The 13,853-nt window shown below is 35.0% G+C and overlaps 9 protein-coding genes across 9 annotated transcripts; 6 read left to right on the forward strand and 3 right to left on the reverse strand.

The window, feature by feature from the left end:
* Positions 1-110: 110 nt before the first annotated feature.
* On the forward strand, positions 111-1,589 carry AC631_04439 (S-adenosylmethionine-dependent methyltransferase; the record flags this gene model as incomplete). Its single annotated transcript, XM_015613268.1, has 1 exon — positions 111-1,589. One exon carries the CDS (start codon positions 111-113, stop codon positions 1,587-1,589), a length of 1,479 nt encoding a protein of 492 aa, XP_015465887.1.
* A 149-nt stretch (positions 1,590-1,738) lies between these two features.
* On the forward strand, positions 1,739-2,371 carry AC631_04440 (5-formyltetrahydrofolate cyclo-ligase; the record flags this gene model as incomplete). Its single annotated transcript, XM_015613269.1, has 1 exon — positions 1,739-2,371. One exon carries the CDS (start codon positions 1,739-1,741, stop codon positions 2,369-2,371), a length of 633 nt encoding a protein of 210 aa, XP_015465888.1.
* Positions 2,372-2,513: 142 nt separating this feature from the next.
* Positions 2,514-2,969, reverse strand: AC631_04441 (uncharacterized protein; the record flags this gene model as incomplete). The annotated part of the gene is made up of 1 exon (XM_015613270.1): positions 2,514-2,969. The coding sequence occupies one exon, from the start codon at positions 2,967-2,969 to the stop codon at positions 2,514-2,516; it is 456 nt and encodes a 151-aa protein (XP_015465889.1).
* A 167-nt stretch (positions 2,970-3,136) lies between these two features.
* On the reverse strand, positions 3,137-5,665 carry AC631_04442 (putative ubiquitin-specific protease; the record flags this gene model as incomplete). Its single annotated transcript, XM_015613271.1, has 1 exon — positions 3,137-5,665. One exon carries the CDS (start codon positions 5,663-5,665, stop codon positions 3,137-3,139), a length of 2,529 nt encoding a protein of 842 aa, XP_015465890.1.
* Positions 5,666-6,338: 673 nt separating this feature from the next.
* On the forward strand, positions 6,339-8,837 carry PHO91 (Pho91p; the record flags this gene model as incomplete). The annotated part of the gene is made up of 1 exon (XM_015613272.1): positions 6,339-8,837. One exon carries the CDS (start codon positions 6,339-6,341, stop codon positions 8,835-8,837), a length of 2,499 nt encoding a protein of 832 aa, XP_015465891.1.
* Positions 8,838-9,110: 273 nt separating this feature from the next.
* Positions 9,111-10,139, reverse strand: AC631_04444 (opsin family protein; the record flags this gene model as incomplete). Its single annotated transcript, XM_015613273.1, has 1 exon — positions 9,111-10,139. One exon carries the CDS (start codon positions 10,137-10,139, stop codon positions 9,111-9,113), a length of 1,029 nt encoding a protein of 342 aa, XP_015465892.1.
* A 1,090-nt stretch (positions 10,140-11,229) lies between these two features.
* Positions 11,230-12,078, forward strand: AC631_04445 (uncharacterized protein; the record flags this gene model as incomplete). The annotated part of the gene is made up of 1 exon (XM_015613274.1): positions 11,230-12,078. One exon carries the CDS (start codon positions 11,230-11,232, stop codon positions 12,076-12,078), a length of 849 nt encoding a protein of 282 aa, XP_015465893.1.
* A 529-nt stretch (positions 12,079-12,607) lies between these two features.
* Positions 12,608-13,141, forward strand: AC631_04446 (uncharacterized protein; the record flags this gene model as incomplete). The annotated part of the gene is made up of 1 exon (XM_015613275.1): positions 12,608-13,141. The coding sequence occupies one exon, from the start codon at positions 12,608-12,610 to the stop codon at positions 13,139-13,141; it is 534 nt and encodes a 177-aa protein (XP_015465894.1).
* Positions 13,142-13,445: 304 nt separating this feature from the next.
* Positions 13,446-13,790, forward strand: AC631_04447 (uncharacterized protein; the record flags this gene model as incomplete). Its single annotated transcript, XM_015613276.1, has 1 exon — positions 13,446-13,790. The coding sequence occupies one exon, from the start codon at positions 13,446-13,448 to the stop codon at positions 13,788-13,790; it is 345 nt and encodes a 114-aa protein (XP_015465895.1).
* Positions 13,791-13,853: the final 63 nt, after the last annotated feature.

A 13,853-nucleotide genomic window follows, 5' to 3' on the forward strand; every position in this document is an offset into this window, starting at 1 on the left:
CCTTCATTTTTTTTTATCGCGCGAGCCTTGCAGATTCGAGATCTTCGAGCTACTTTATCGAAATAAATTTTCATTTATCATCAAACGGAATCAATTACAGCGAATATATAATGAAAAATGAATCTAATGCTAATGCTTCTTTAGCAAATAAGTTAGAAGTTGTGGACATCAACGACTACAAAGCTGAGTCAAAAGAACCTATTGTTCCCCATGAGAGGCAAATTGTTGATGATGTTATTGCAATTTGGAAGCAAGATCCTTCTACTGAAACGTTGGGAATAAGTAAATTGCATGCTTTGGTAAAAGATCGTCACCAGAATTGGTCTGTATCTGAAAAGAGAGTAAAAACGTTGTTGAAAAGTTTTGGTTTATTGACTAACAACGCCTCCAACCAACAATTTACGTACGTTAACGAAATTAAGTCACTGGACACGCCTGATATTGACCTACCAGAAAAAGTACACATTGTAATGACAGCTAAGAGAGGTAAAGGGTTGTACGCAAAGAATAAAATTGCGAAAGGAGATTTAATATGGGAAGAAACCCAGTTATTTTATATTCCTCCGTTGGCAAATGTGAACCTTATAAAAGGTGGAAAAGCTTGTTCTTACTGTGGAAAATTGCTTACACAATCCAGCAGTAATGCTGGTATATCTGTTTTGAAAGGATTAGATTGTAATGTTTGTTCTGAGAATTGGTGTTCTCAAACTTGTAAGAAGATTGATTTTCAATTGCATGGAATGTTGAAGCATAATCTATATAATCCAAAGCCAAGTGGAGGTTCGAAAAAATTGATAAATGCCAATGCATTTTTAGAGTTGCAAGATTATTGTTTAAAAGAACAATGGAATGCATTGTATGCAATCACAATCATATATGCTAACATCATTACTGACAAGTCGGGCATAAAAGGAAAACAATTTAAAGCGATGGCAAGGGTATCTCAAGATGTCAGGTATAAGGCTTTAAATTCTTCAGCTGGTGCATTCGACAATTTGCAAGGTGGGGCTTTGTTTGTTGAGGAACAACAAGAAAGGTTATGGAAAGAAGGTTATACTATGTTTAGAAATGTCTTTCCTAAATCAGAAGAGAGTGGAGACATTACTTATCAAGAATTCATGTACATGATGGGTACGTATAATATCAATAATTTAGATTCATGTATCTATCTCACTCAGTCCCATTTAAATCATAATTGTGATCCAAACACTAGTGTTGAAACTTCTACTACGGTAAGGACTGATGGGTTAAAAGTATTTGCTGCTAGGGATATAAGAGCTGGCGAAGAATTAACTACAACCTACGTGAATCCAGCGTATACAGTTCAACAGAGGCAAAGGGAATTGCGAGTCAATTGGGGATTCAAGTGTGGATGTCAGAAATGTAAAGACGATTTGAAATGTCAGCAGAGAAGAAAATCAAGTTCTACACCAGCTGCTAAGGAGAGCAAAGGAATAAGAGAAATGTTAATCGACACCAAAAAGGAAATTGGTGACGAAGAGATTGAATTAGAAATTCCTAGTCATCATGACGGCGAAAGAAGAAAATCTGTTAGATTTGATGAAAAGGTTATAGCCGTAAGCGAATAGCATTGCATACAATAGGTTATTGCAAATCTAATTATTTTAGCCCGTTTTTCGTACATAGTACATAATTTTTTATCTTTATATTGAATGACACAATTTAAGTGAGCGTACACTAAAAGTATAAGAAAAGTGCCTAACATCAAGAATATAATATGTCTAAAGAAACACTTGTTAAGAATGCCAAAAAACAACTCCGTACAGCACTAAAAAAGAAATTAGGTGAATTAACTGCCGATTCGATTAATCTGCAGTCAATTGGTATTTCAAATTCATTATTTCAAGTTCCACAATTCAAAGATGCTAAAAAGATAGCGGTTTACATGAATATGCCCAACCTGGAAGCCCAAACTATGGATATTATAAGGTATTGCTTTGATATGAAAAAATCTTTATATTTACCAAAATGTAATGTTGAGCCATTAGACGGAAGAAAACGTAATTACTTGTCCATGCTTGAAATTTCAAGTTTTGAAAATGTCTTACAATTAGAACCACAAGGTAAATATAATTTGCTTGAGCCAACTCGTGGAAAGGACATAATGGAAACTGGTGATCTTGATGTGATTATAGTTCCAGCAGTAGCGTTTACAAAACTGAAAAAAAGACTTGGGCATGGAGCTGGTTTTTACGACGAGTTTTTGAATGTATATCGCAAGAAGTTTAACAAATGTCCTTATTTAATAGGAATCGGATTAGAAGAGCAACTAGTCGATGAGATACCAAAAGAGGAACATGACTGGAACATGAATTGTTTAGTAATAGGTAATGTTGGAGTTATTCATTGAATCATAGAGTTGAAATAAATAAGTGACGTTGTATCGGAACTTGGACATTGAAAAAATAAATAGTAGTTATAATACATTACATAAGTAAGTATAAAGGAGGTTTTAAGCTCTTAATATGCATGTCTCTTTGCACACGTTGTAGTTAGTTATTAACTAGCATTCCTATAAGACACTTTTCTAACATTCTATCAGCATTAACCCAACTGTGATATTTGTTAAATAATGCTGTGCCATCCCTTCCAGCACATTTCATAATTTCATTAACACCTCCAGGATGAAAATCTATATAAGGAGTAATATTAAACACCTTCCCATTTATGCAAGTCCAACAATCTTCTTTTGTTTTATGTGTTTGTAACTCATCCTTGGTTATCCTAACATACTGTGGAGGTGGTGTTTGTTGTGACACACCCCTTAAGATGTGAAATGGTGTGTTAGAATTAAGATGTGCCCAATCTAGTGGTGAATGGCCTGGCTTTAATGTTACTTTCTGCCTTTGGCCAGCTGGAAGATTATTTGAAACTCTTTGAGCCGAATTCGGCGGTGGAAATAACGAATTAGAGGATGATCTATTATTCAGTAGACGATTATTGTTCATTTTCTTATATCATATCAAAAGCTGTATACACCTTCATCTAAATTACTAGTAGTGAATTGTATTTTGTGAAATTGAGAAACATTTGAAATTGAGAACCATCGAAAAAAGGGCCAATTTATTCTGAGATCTATAAAACAACTATGTAAAATATGTAAAAAAGTGGGTAACTATTTATCACCCTTAATTTGGCCTCTATCAACTCTCTCATAATAAAGCATATAGACACTTGCATTTTCCCATAAAACTGTTGATCTTGAAACTTCGGTAATTTGGGAATCACTTATTCTCCAAAAAGGATGCTTTATTAACGATGGAATCTTTCTCATCTTTACCTTCTTTTGCTCCTTCACCTCAGGAATTGTTTTTTGAGGTCCTCCACCAAAAGAAGAGAAATAATCCACTTCTGGTCCATCAACCAATAACTCAGCAGGTGTGTTCAAACCTGAATGAATAATTTCTTGGATATTAGCATTTGATGGATCAGCCTGGAAAACTGATGGTCGACGTCCCATCATCGTTGAAAGCTTACGACGAAAACCTGATCCAGAATCTTCAAAATCATCTTCATTGATGTTTTTCAAGTTAGGGGTTTCATCAGAACTTTTGCTAGTTGGGTCAGCATTGTCGGATGCTGAGGAAGCCACAGAACCGCGTCTATTATTGCTAAAAGAAAAAGAAAACTTCTTTCTTCTAGTACCAGTTTCACTTGAACTATCTTCCTTAACATTATTTAATGAGGCATTGCGTTCCTCATCTCTGAATGTGGGATCAGGCGCTGATATTCCTGCGACATCACATGTAATATCACCAGTAATATCATCCATTATTTCTGGAGATAACTTAAAGATCACACCATCTTTATCCTTGACATACAATGGTTTTCTTTTATAACATTCATAATGGCCTTGACTATGTGATCCTTGATGTTTAATAAGAGCTCTCAATTTATATTTGTAAATGTCATTGTCATTAAACTTAAAACTTCTAAAATGTTTTCTTAATTTATCTGTTTGGTCCTCAGTAATAGGAGCATTATTCAAAGTTTCCGGAGTTCTCAATGTGGTTGAGCTTGATGCAGCATCAGATTGTTTGTACTTTGTACTCCCTCTGATAGTTGGAGTCGTATGCGAAGTCTCATTTGAAGTCAATGATGAGTTATCTGAATCATCATCATCATCAAATTCATTATCAGAAGTGGTATTGTCCCCGTTATCAGTCGTAGAGGTTTCCTCATTTTCTTCATCCTCGTTGCCATTTTCATCAATATCTTCTCTTTGGTATTCTTCGTCTTCCATGTCATCAATATCATTTGTCAAAACGTTGGAGCTAAAGTTCGCGTCTTCCGATATTGATTCTTCATTGGCTGCACTTTGAAATTGTTTCAATTCCTCATGGTAATCTTTACCAATAGATAAAGTCAAATGGTCTTTAAAGGAAACACGACATGGGTTTCTAGTTACGTCAACTCCGTTAAAGCTAGATCTAGATAAATGAATTCCAAAAACCTTTGGGGGCTTTAAAATTTGCTGTCTTCTAAATACAGTTGATGTGACCTTCGAAATATCTAAACCATACTTGTTATATGATTTAATATATTCTTCTAATTCGGGTGAAAGATCATCGTTTATACACAACTTCTCGTCGTTATTTAAATCAAACAATGTATTAAGAATCTTCTCTTCCTCCTCGTTATTATTTGATTTCGCAATTTCCTTCAAATGATTTTCATTTTCTGTAATCTTAATCAAGCGACATTTCAAACATTGATAGCCTTCAATAGATTCTGATTCGTTTTCATCTATAATAGTCTCCAATTCAGTTGCAGTCTTCTGTGGAGCATTCAAAGTCAACATTAAAAACGGGGAAAAATTTGGCTTCGAAACAAAAGAACAAGAGAGACATTTCATTTGAGACAAAATTAATCCACTAAATGGGAATTCTGGCAATTGGATTGCGTCTAATTCGTTAAGTAAGCTTGAGTTGTTTGAAATTTGTCTTCTTAGCTGCTTCAATTTCTTTAAAATCTTGACATTTTCATTCTCTAATGTCTCGTTGATCAACTGAGTTAACTCCTGTGCATCGTGTTGTGATTTGGAAATCTTGGCATTGAATATATTCTCTAAAGCATGAAGGAATGTCCAAACTGAAATAGTTCTGGATGACATTCTAGTCTCCTGTAAGCTCTTCATCATTTTGCTTAACGCATAATGTAACGGTATTTCAAACTTGGAATTATTTGCCTTGAATTTGGAGCTTCCTTTCGACTCGTCATGTGAGTTAATTTGGAGTTCTGAATTAATCCCATTCGCTTCCATAAGCTTTTTGAGTTGATGGAAAGCAGTAATGAATTCATTTAAATACTCGGTTAGCTTCGGTAATGCCAGATACGCCTGTAACGACGAGTTGGCAAAACAATCATTTCTTAGATTGATCAATCCAGTAGTATACTTATCCGGTCTTTTGCTAAACATTTTTTGTTTATTATCTGGTAAAAATGGAATGCTAATGGATGGCAATAAAATATAAAAACTTAAGCCAACTAAAATTCCACTGATGATCAAATTTCTTTGTTGCTCTGACGTCCTAGAAAATATGAAATTTCTCACAAAATCAGTATTTCTATTTCCTACTGGTATCGGTGCAACTGCTATATCCTTATTAACTATCAAACAACGCAACTGCTCTAATAAAGACATAAAATGAAAGTTGTTTTCGAGTATATCTTATTAATATCGATTTTTATCTCGCTTTCCGAATTCCCCCGCAAAGTTCGCTAAACACAAAAAGCCACGCCTCCAAGATTTACGTCAACGGCAAATAAAAGTTTAATACGGGTTGAAACAATGATTTAGTGAAGAAACATCGATCTTCTACTTATTGTCTTGCCCAAATTACATTGATTGCTTGCGATTTTAAAGCAATCGCTTATTTCTTCGGCCTTTTATACAGCGGGATGTTCTCCTATATTGAATTTTATAGTGACATTAGAACACCACTAGTAACAAAAGTAAAGAAATAGTGTGGATTGAAAATGTAGATTCCATAAAGTTTCTGCTTATTTAATAATTGAATAGTTGCATTTGCAATTATGTTGTTCTAGAGAATTATACAAGCTGACGAATTATATTGCTTTGAAAGGTAACCAGTATATACGAGAAGCTACCCAACTATGTTGCACCATACCCTTGATGCCAATGCTCTATTATCAAATCATATGGTCTTTCTTGGATATGATATGATTACACTCAACCCAATCTTTGCACCAAAAAAAAAGATAAGACGTGCAAGAACCAGATTTCGACATGCCCTACGAAACTGATTGGAATTGTCCATAATCTTACGAATAGATAAGGACAAACATCAGATACAATGAAGTTTTCACATTCATTACAGTTCAACGCTGTTCCAGAATGGTCTTCAAAGTATATAGCATATACGACCTTAAAGAAGTTAATCTACTCGCTTCAAAGAGATAGTTTAAAACCTGAAAGGAGCGACTTGGAGTCAGCTCATCTTATTACCAACGAAAGCCGTGCAGACCAGGATCCTTCCACGGTATTTTTAGCAGCTCTAGATGCAGAATTGACGAAGGTGGATGACTTTTATCAGGTCCAAGAGTCATTTATTTTTAAAGGTATCGAGGAATTAATCGTTGATATTGAAAACTTCGAAGCAGAACTTGATGGAGTTAATTTTAGCAAGCCTGGGGCCTTTGGAAGCTTTTCGCTAAATCGGAAGAAGCTGAATGGTAGCGGGGGTGGAGGTGGAGGTGTTGCGCCTTCGGACACCTCATTTGAGCATTACCAGACCGATACTGATCGTGAAGCTCAGGAGGAAGATGAAAATGACGACGAGGAATCAGAAGAAGAAAGAGGCCGTCTGAAGAATGGACCGTTAAAGCATACAAAATCCATTGATCATTATTTGAAATCACCAAAGACTCCAGACGTTTGGAATAATTTGAACAATTATACCTCCAATTTACCACCTCAATTACTCATCCTTTCTGAAAATAGGGTTATTTTAAGGAAAAGAATTATTGGATTATTTACAACTTTATCCGAATTGAAGTCTTATATAGAATTGAATCAAACAGGGTTTAAGAAAGCATTAAAGAAATTTGACAAATCCTTAAACACCAATTTAAAGGATGGTTACTTAAATGATTTGCCTCAAAGAACATATATATTCCAAGACACTACTATTGCAAAAGTCGAGGATAACATTAATTCGTTAATTAAGTTATATGCATTGATATGTAATCATGGAAATGATTTAGAGGCTGCCAAATCAGAGTTATCAATTCACTTAAGAGAGCATGTTATTTGGGAAAGAAATACTATCTGGAGAGACATGATTGGTTTAGAAAGAAAGACATATGCTGCTAACTCGAAAGTATCAAATTCTGAAAATACTAAAAATGAGAAGTCTACTGGTCATATATCATCTAGTTTTAATATTTCGTTCAAGAATCCTATGATTGCAAAATTGATACTAATCGTATCAATAACTTTGGTTTTATTGAATTTTTCTCCATTTGATGACTCACAACAGAAGAATTGTTTTGCATTATTGATATGTGCTTCGTTACTCTGGGCAACTGAAACTATTCCTTTGTTTGTAACATCACTTTTAATACCTATCTTAATTGTGGTATTGCAAGTATTGAAGAACGATGATGGTTCATTAATGGATTCAGTATCTTCATCTAAATTTATTTTGTCGACAATGTGGAACTCAGTTATCTTATTATTATTAGGGGGTTTTACTTTAGCAGCAGCCTTATCAAAATATCATATCGCCAAAGTAATTTCGACCTGGATTTTATCAAAGGCTGGTACGAACCCGTCTGTTGTTTTATTGACAATTATGGGTGTTGCCTTATTTGCATCAATGTGGGTATCTAACGTTGCAGCTCCTGTGTTATGTTTCTCGTTAATTCAACCTATTTTACGTACGTTACCTAAAGGATCTCAATTTATAAATGCATTGATTTTGGGAATTGCATTAGCTTCAAATATTGGTGGAATGGCTTCACCAATTGCTTCCCCTCAAAATATGATTGCAATTGGCTCAATGGAGCCTCAGCCATCATGGGGACAATGGTTCGTTATTGCATTACCAATATGTATTATTTCCCTTTTCGCCGTGTGGGTATTTTTATTACTTACATTTAATTGTAATTCAAAGAATACGCAATTGGTGAGTATCAGAACTATTGATGATAAATTCACTGGTATTCAATGGTACATCATAGGTGTTACGATGTTTACTATATTTTTATGGTGTATTGCATCAAAATTGGAAGGCATATTCGGTGAGATGGGGATAATAGCCTTAATTCCATTAATATTGTTCTTTGGACCTGGATTATTAACAACCGAAGATTTTAATAATTACCCATGGAATATAGTTGTATTAGCGATGGGTGGGACTGCTTTAGGTAAGGCGGTTGCATCTTCAGGCCTTCTAGCAACCATAGCTGTGACGATAAAGAAACAAGTTGAAGATTTTTCATTATTTGGTGTAACATTAACGTTTGGTATTTTGATCTTGACCATGGCTACTTTTGTTTCTCATACAGTGGCTGCGTTAATTATAATTCCTTTAGTTTCAGAAATAGGTAATGACTTACCCGAGCCACATCCAAGGTTATTAATTATGGCAAGTGCTTTATTATGTTCCGCAGCCATGGGTTTACCTACGTCAGGATTTCCTAATGTTACTGCCATTTGCATGACAGATGAATTTGGTAAGCCTTATTTGACTGTTGGTACATTTATCTCAAGAGGTGTTCCAAGTTCAGTAATCGTTTATTTTATTACTGTTACGATTGGTTATGCAACTATGAGGATAATTAATTTCTAGACAATGTATTTTTGGTTTAAAACATATTTTAATTCGAAGTCAAATCGATTGCTTTTCATTATTAGACGCTCATTCTTGTCACATATAAAACTTAGCATAATCACGTTAGATATATTGTGGACATATTACGATATATAAATTATTTAGTATTAATTATTAGGTATTAGGTGTTATTGTTCAGGTAGATTATAAGACCAATAAAATTATCAAGCAAAATTGAATTAAACTAGATTCCACATGCAGCCGCAACTGCTGTACCGCCGTCGAGTATTCTCAAACTTGTTCTTCTTCCATAGGACGAGTTGCTGGAGCTACGTCATTCTCAACCTCTGGCCGATCATAATTAGAAGGAGGAACCGCAGTATCACCACTGTGTCTTGGTGTTTCCTCTACTGGCTTCTCGTGTCTTGAGTTCCTACGTAAATTGAAGTGCATTGCCTTATGGAAGAAATCTTCGTCCACTCCGGAGGCGTTAATCCAAGTTAATATTATAGGCACAAAGGAAAACGTTATCAAATCAAGTATACCATAGAATACTGCTTCAGAGTCTGGCTGGATACGATTACCGCCTTCACTGAGACCCCAGCATACTGGATACAAGATCCATACTACTAATTCGAACGCAATAAACATGATTGCAACCTTGTTAGTGTTAACAGACTTCATAGCCGCAAACATCGAAACCAATACCAAAGACATGGCGAACAATTGGGCAGATACTGCAAATGTAAAATAACCCCATCTATAGCTCGAAGGAATTAAGATACCAATCAATAAGCCCAACACGTAAATTTCAGTAGCGAAAGTTTTAACGATCAACCCCGAAAGCAACGAAAGAATGCCAGTAATAGTCTCACCACCATTTTCAAGATTTGTTGACTCCAATGTATGAGTAGCTACTTCCATGGCAAACAAAACAAAAGGCCATGCCAAAAACCATCCGATATATTTGACATAAAATACTTGTCTCACACCGAGATTCCTGATTGTCAGCACATGGTTGAATTCAACTCTTGTCGAAGTCCAACCCAAGTTTGCAGCATACGTAAAGTAACAATATGCCATTATTGCATTAGTAAATAATGGCACAATAAATAATATCTTCTTAAGCCTGTGGGTTCTAGAGCTAGTAAAACTAAAGAAGAATGCATGAATCACTGCCAAAGTTGCGAAAATTGAGAAAACAGCCCATAACCAACTGGAACCATGGCTGGTCAAGTGAATATCCGTAGTTAGGTTCGGTCTATTAACCGATACAGCTTGATTACCGCCACGAGGTTGTAAATTGTCGATTGAAATCATCTTGCACGTATTAGAAACTAATGAAAATGGCCCACTACTTGGCAAATGCCGATATGCGTATTATTTATATTTCCTGGAACCTCAAGCAATACGGCCCATAATGATATTGATCAACCCGAATACCTGGTCATGAAATCATATAAGGTTATTAGAATATTAATAAGCACTTCCTGGTATGGTAACATGGTGGTCATAAACGGATAGTATTAAGTAGGTTCAAGCAGAACCATTGGTTCATGATCTAGATTACTACTTTCGTAAACATTAGACTGACCTATATTTAAGGTTGGGCTGGCCGAACTTTAAACTTTTTATTGGAGAATATATAATAAGCGTTAATATGCCAATAGTATGATTAAACGACGTTTTCATGTATATTCGTGTATAATAAATAAATAGAGTAACAATTTCCTAACCAGAGAAAAGCTAAACCATCCTAAGCTACAGCAAACCATGCAACATCTATCCGATAGCAACCGCCTGACCCTGTTTCATTTTTTTCATGGTGGCCTTATCCATATCTCCCGACGCACCACAAATAGAGCATTTTAGCCGTTTCGAATAGTAGAACGGTAACACTGGAATAAAAAATAAGGTTACACAATTGATGGTTCTAATAGCATTTGCCGATTGATTATGGCAATTTCCACAGTAACAGCTAATATTGCCAATGTCCGGTAATGGCTTGTTGAATTCTTTGACTAGAGTTTGCTGTTAGTATTGTAAAGTTGCAAGTTCATCCCAAATTCGAGGGTTTGAAGTTCATTTTGGACATACACCCGATGAGAAAGAAGCAGAAATCCATGATAGGTGGTTTTTAGTGTTTATCTCTGCTAATTGACTAGAAATACTGGGTTTTTATACTACTGGCAAGCATTTAAGAACACCCGAATCCTTCGTTTCATGACCCTTTTGTAGTCGTGGATCAACCTGTAAAACTTTCAATGGCAATGTTTACGTAACCTGTAAAATATGGTTATCTTTGATTGCGGTGAAAAACCCACCATATTAACAATAGGATGAAATGTAGAGGAAGAATACGCCTAAAGGATTGCAATAATATAGACTAGATCGGGGGCTCTTTAACGTAATGGCAGAAAAACAAAATAAAGTACAGACCAAGTCATTTGGACAAACAATTGCAACGTTAGCACTGTCGAAGCAATTCTACTGGTTCGTGGGACATGCATTGGAGATTATTTTCTTCATTTTGAACATGATCAGCTCTTTTTTTAGCCGGACAGCCAAGTTCTATAACTGTGCATTGGTTGCGGTGTTGTTTACGTATGGAATAGTAATCAAACAGATTCATTTCAAGAAAACTGGTCTTGGTCAGGTGGTGCGTGATCGGGACTTGAGGGCCAGGATGATCAGAGACGATAATGTTCAATACTTTTTGCTTGCATTAGTATTTCTCTTGAGCAGTGGAACGATTGGTGGTGTTGCTGGTGGGTTATATTCTTTTACCATTTTCTCGGTTTTCCATGTGTTGACGTACTTTCAGACTAACTTATTGGGATCAATGCCATTCAATAAAGTACAGCAAGAGAACTTGAATGCGAAAATCAACCACTTCACTACGACTTACAATCAGCAGGCATTGTTAATGGCTGCTAATGCCGAATTTTTGTTACTCAGTGGGTTTATTTTTACCATTCCACTCATGTTTGTGCAAATCTTTAGGATTCCACTCTTCGTTATCGTGAACACCTCGGTATTCGCAGCAATAGTTGTATTCTTAAAATTGAGATATATCTCAAACAGATACACTCAAGAAATTGTGAGCCAATGGGATATGAAAATCAATCAAGTTCTTTTAAGTGGTAAATTGCCTGCTTCGCTAAACGAGTACTACAACATAAGATTGAAGGGCTTAATACAAAAGCTTACTGATCCAATTCAATTGCCAGCCATTGCTTCAACGAAGAAATCCAATTAAGTACTTACAATTTCACCTTTGACTATTTATTTAGTATGTATGATTAATCACTTCGATGATTTTATAAACTTAATTTATAATATAAATAATTGCTTAAACTGAGTGTAGGTTCACAGTGCTCATCATATTGCCAAATGTTTTATAGGAATGCCATTCTGGGTTACCTTTACCACACTCGATTACATGATTTTGCAGCAAATGTGCTAATATGTACAAAAAACCTAAATTTCTGTAATAATTTTAAGAAGTTACTTATTTCAAATTTTATAAATTAGATCCATGCAACTTACAAGATATAGAGACCCTTCCAATACTCTTCGTCACTGATATTCGAGTTAATTTCATGACTGTTCTGGCGAGTTTGTGCCTTCAATTTTGGTTAGAATATGAATGCTCGTTTAAATTTTTTTTCTTGAGAAATAATATGTGAATTTGTTAACTACTATTGAGTCCTTAAATATATTCTACGGCATTGAATAGAAATCATTCTTATAATCAGGACAAATTTAATAAGTGAATATTTACAAAAATGGCTTCACAAAGTATTAAAAAGTTAGCGGCTGCCAATACTGAAATACTTAATCAAACCCATTTAATTGCAGTGGTATTAAATTTAATTGTAATAGCGATATTGGTGGTTTTCAAAAGACCAAAATCATTGATTCCATACCTGATATTTTCTTGTCCTGCTTTCTTATGTCAGTTTATTATAGAACAATCAGCAAGACCAGTATATGCTGAAGATAAATTATCAGGTCAAAGAAAATTGATCAAGGCTGGCGAAGATGTTAAGCATGAAGGGTTGTACGAATACATGTTTGATACTATGTATATTACATGGATTATTGATGCATTGATGATTGTATTGGGTACCAATAAAGTGTGGTGGTTGTACGCTATTATTCCAGGCTTTGCTATTTTCAAAGTTGTAGGTTTAGTTAAGGGTTTCAAGGGAAGCAGCAAAGCCGAAAAAAAGCCAGAAGAACAAGAAGTTCCTCAAAAGAGTAAGAGACAAGCTAAAAGAGAAGCCAACAAAAACAAGGTGGTTAGAAATGTTCGTTAATTTTCGGAGAGCTCCCTTTTAGTGGAATCTAATTAACGCCTGTATTAATCCACTATCTATATATCTATTTATGTATATAGAAGCACTATCTACGACAATTCAACTGCCATTCAAAGGATGAATATCAAAAAATATCGTAGTTAGCTTGCATCGTATTTTATCATACTGTCAAGCACCTATAAAATGCGAGCTAATGATAAAAATTAAAAAATTGAAAAACCACATTCAAGACACAATTATAGATCTAATGTATAAAGGCTCTATAAATACAGTATTTAAGCAATATATAAGTTTAAATCGTGCTATGTCAACGAGTATTAAGAGACAAATATATCCTTCCGAGGTCGATGGTCCAATCGAACGTGTGATGATAACTAAGATTGTTGAAAACTTGAAGCCATCTTTATTGAAAGTTTCTAATGATTCAGCTAAACATGCCCACCATGCGGGTGTAAGAAACGCCACCAATAAAAAAGAATCTCATTTCACCATGGAAATTGTAAGCGATGAATTTATTGGCAAGTCCATGCCATCCAGACATAGAATTGTGTATCAAATTTTGGATGATGAATTCAAAACTAAAGGCCTTCATGCATTAACGATGAAAACGAAGACCGTAGAAGAAATCAATAAACTAGCTAATAAATAATACCCTTGACCACTATAATTTATATAATAAACATTGTATATTAATATCACATCAACATAAAAA

This window comes from Debaryomyces fabryi (assembly GCF_001447935.2).
Source record: "Debaryomyces fabryi strain CBS 789 chromosome Unknown contig00120, whole genome shotgun sequence".
Taxonomy (NCBI): Eukaryota; Fungi; Ascomycota; class Pichiomycetes; order Serinales; family Debaryomycetaceae; genus Debaryomyces; species Debaryomyces fabryi.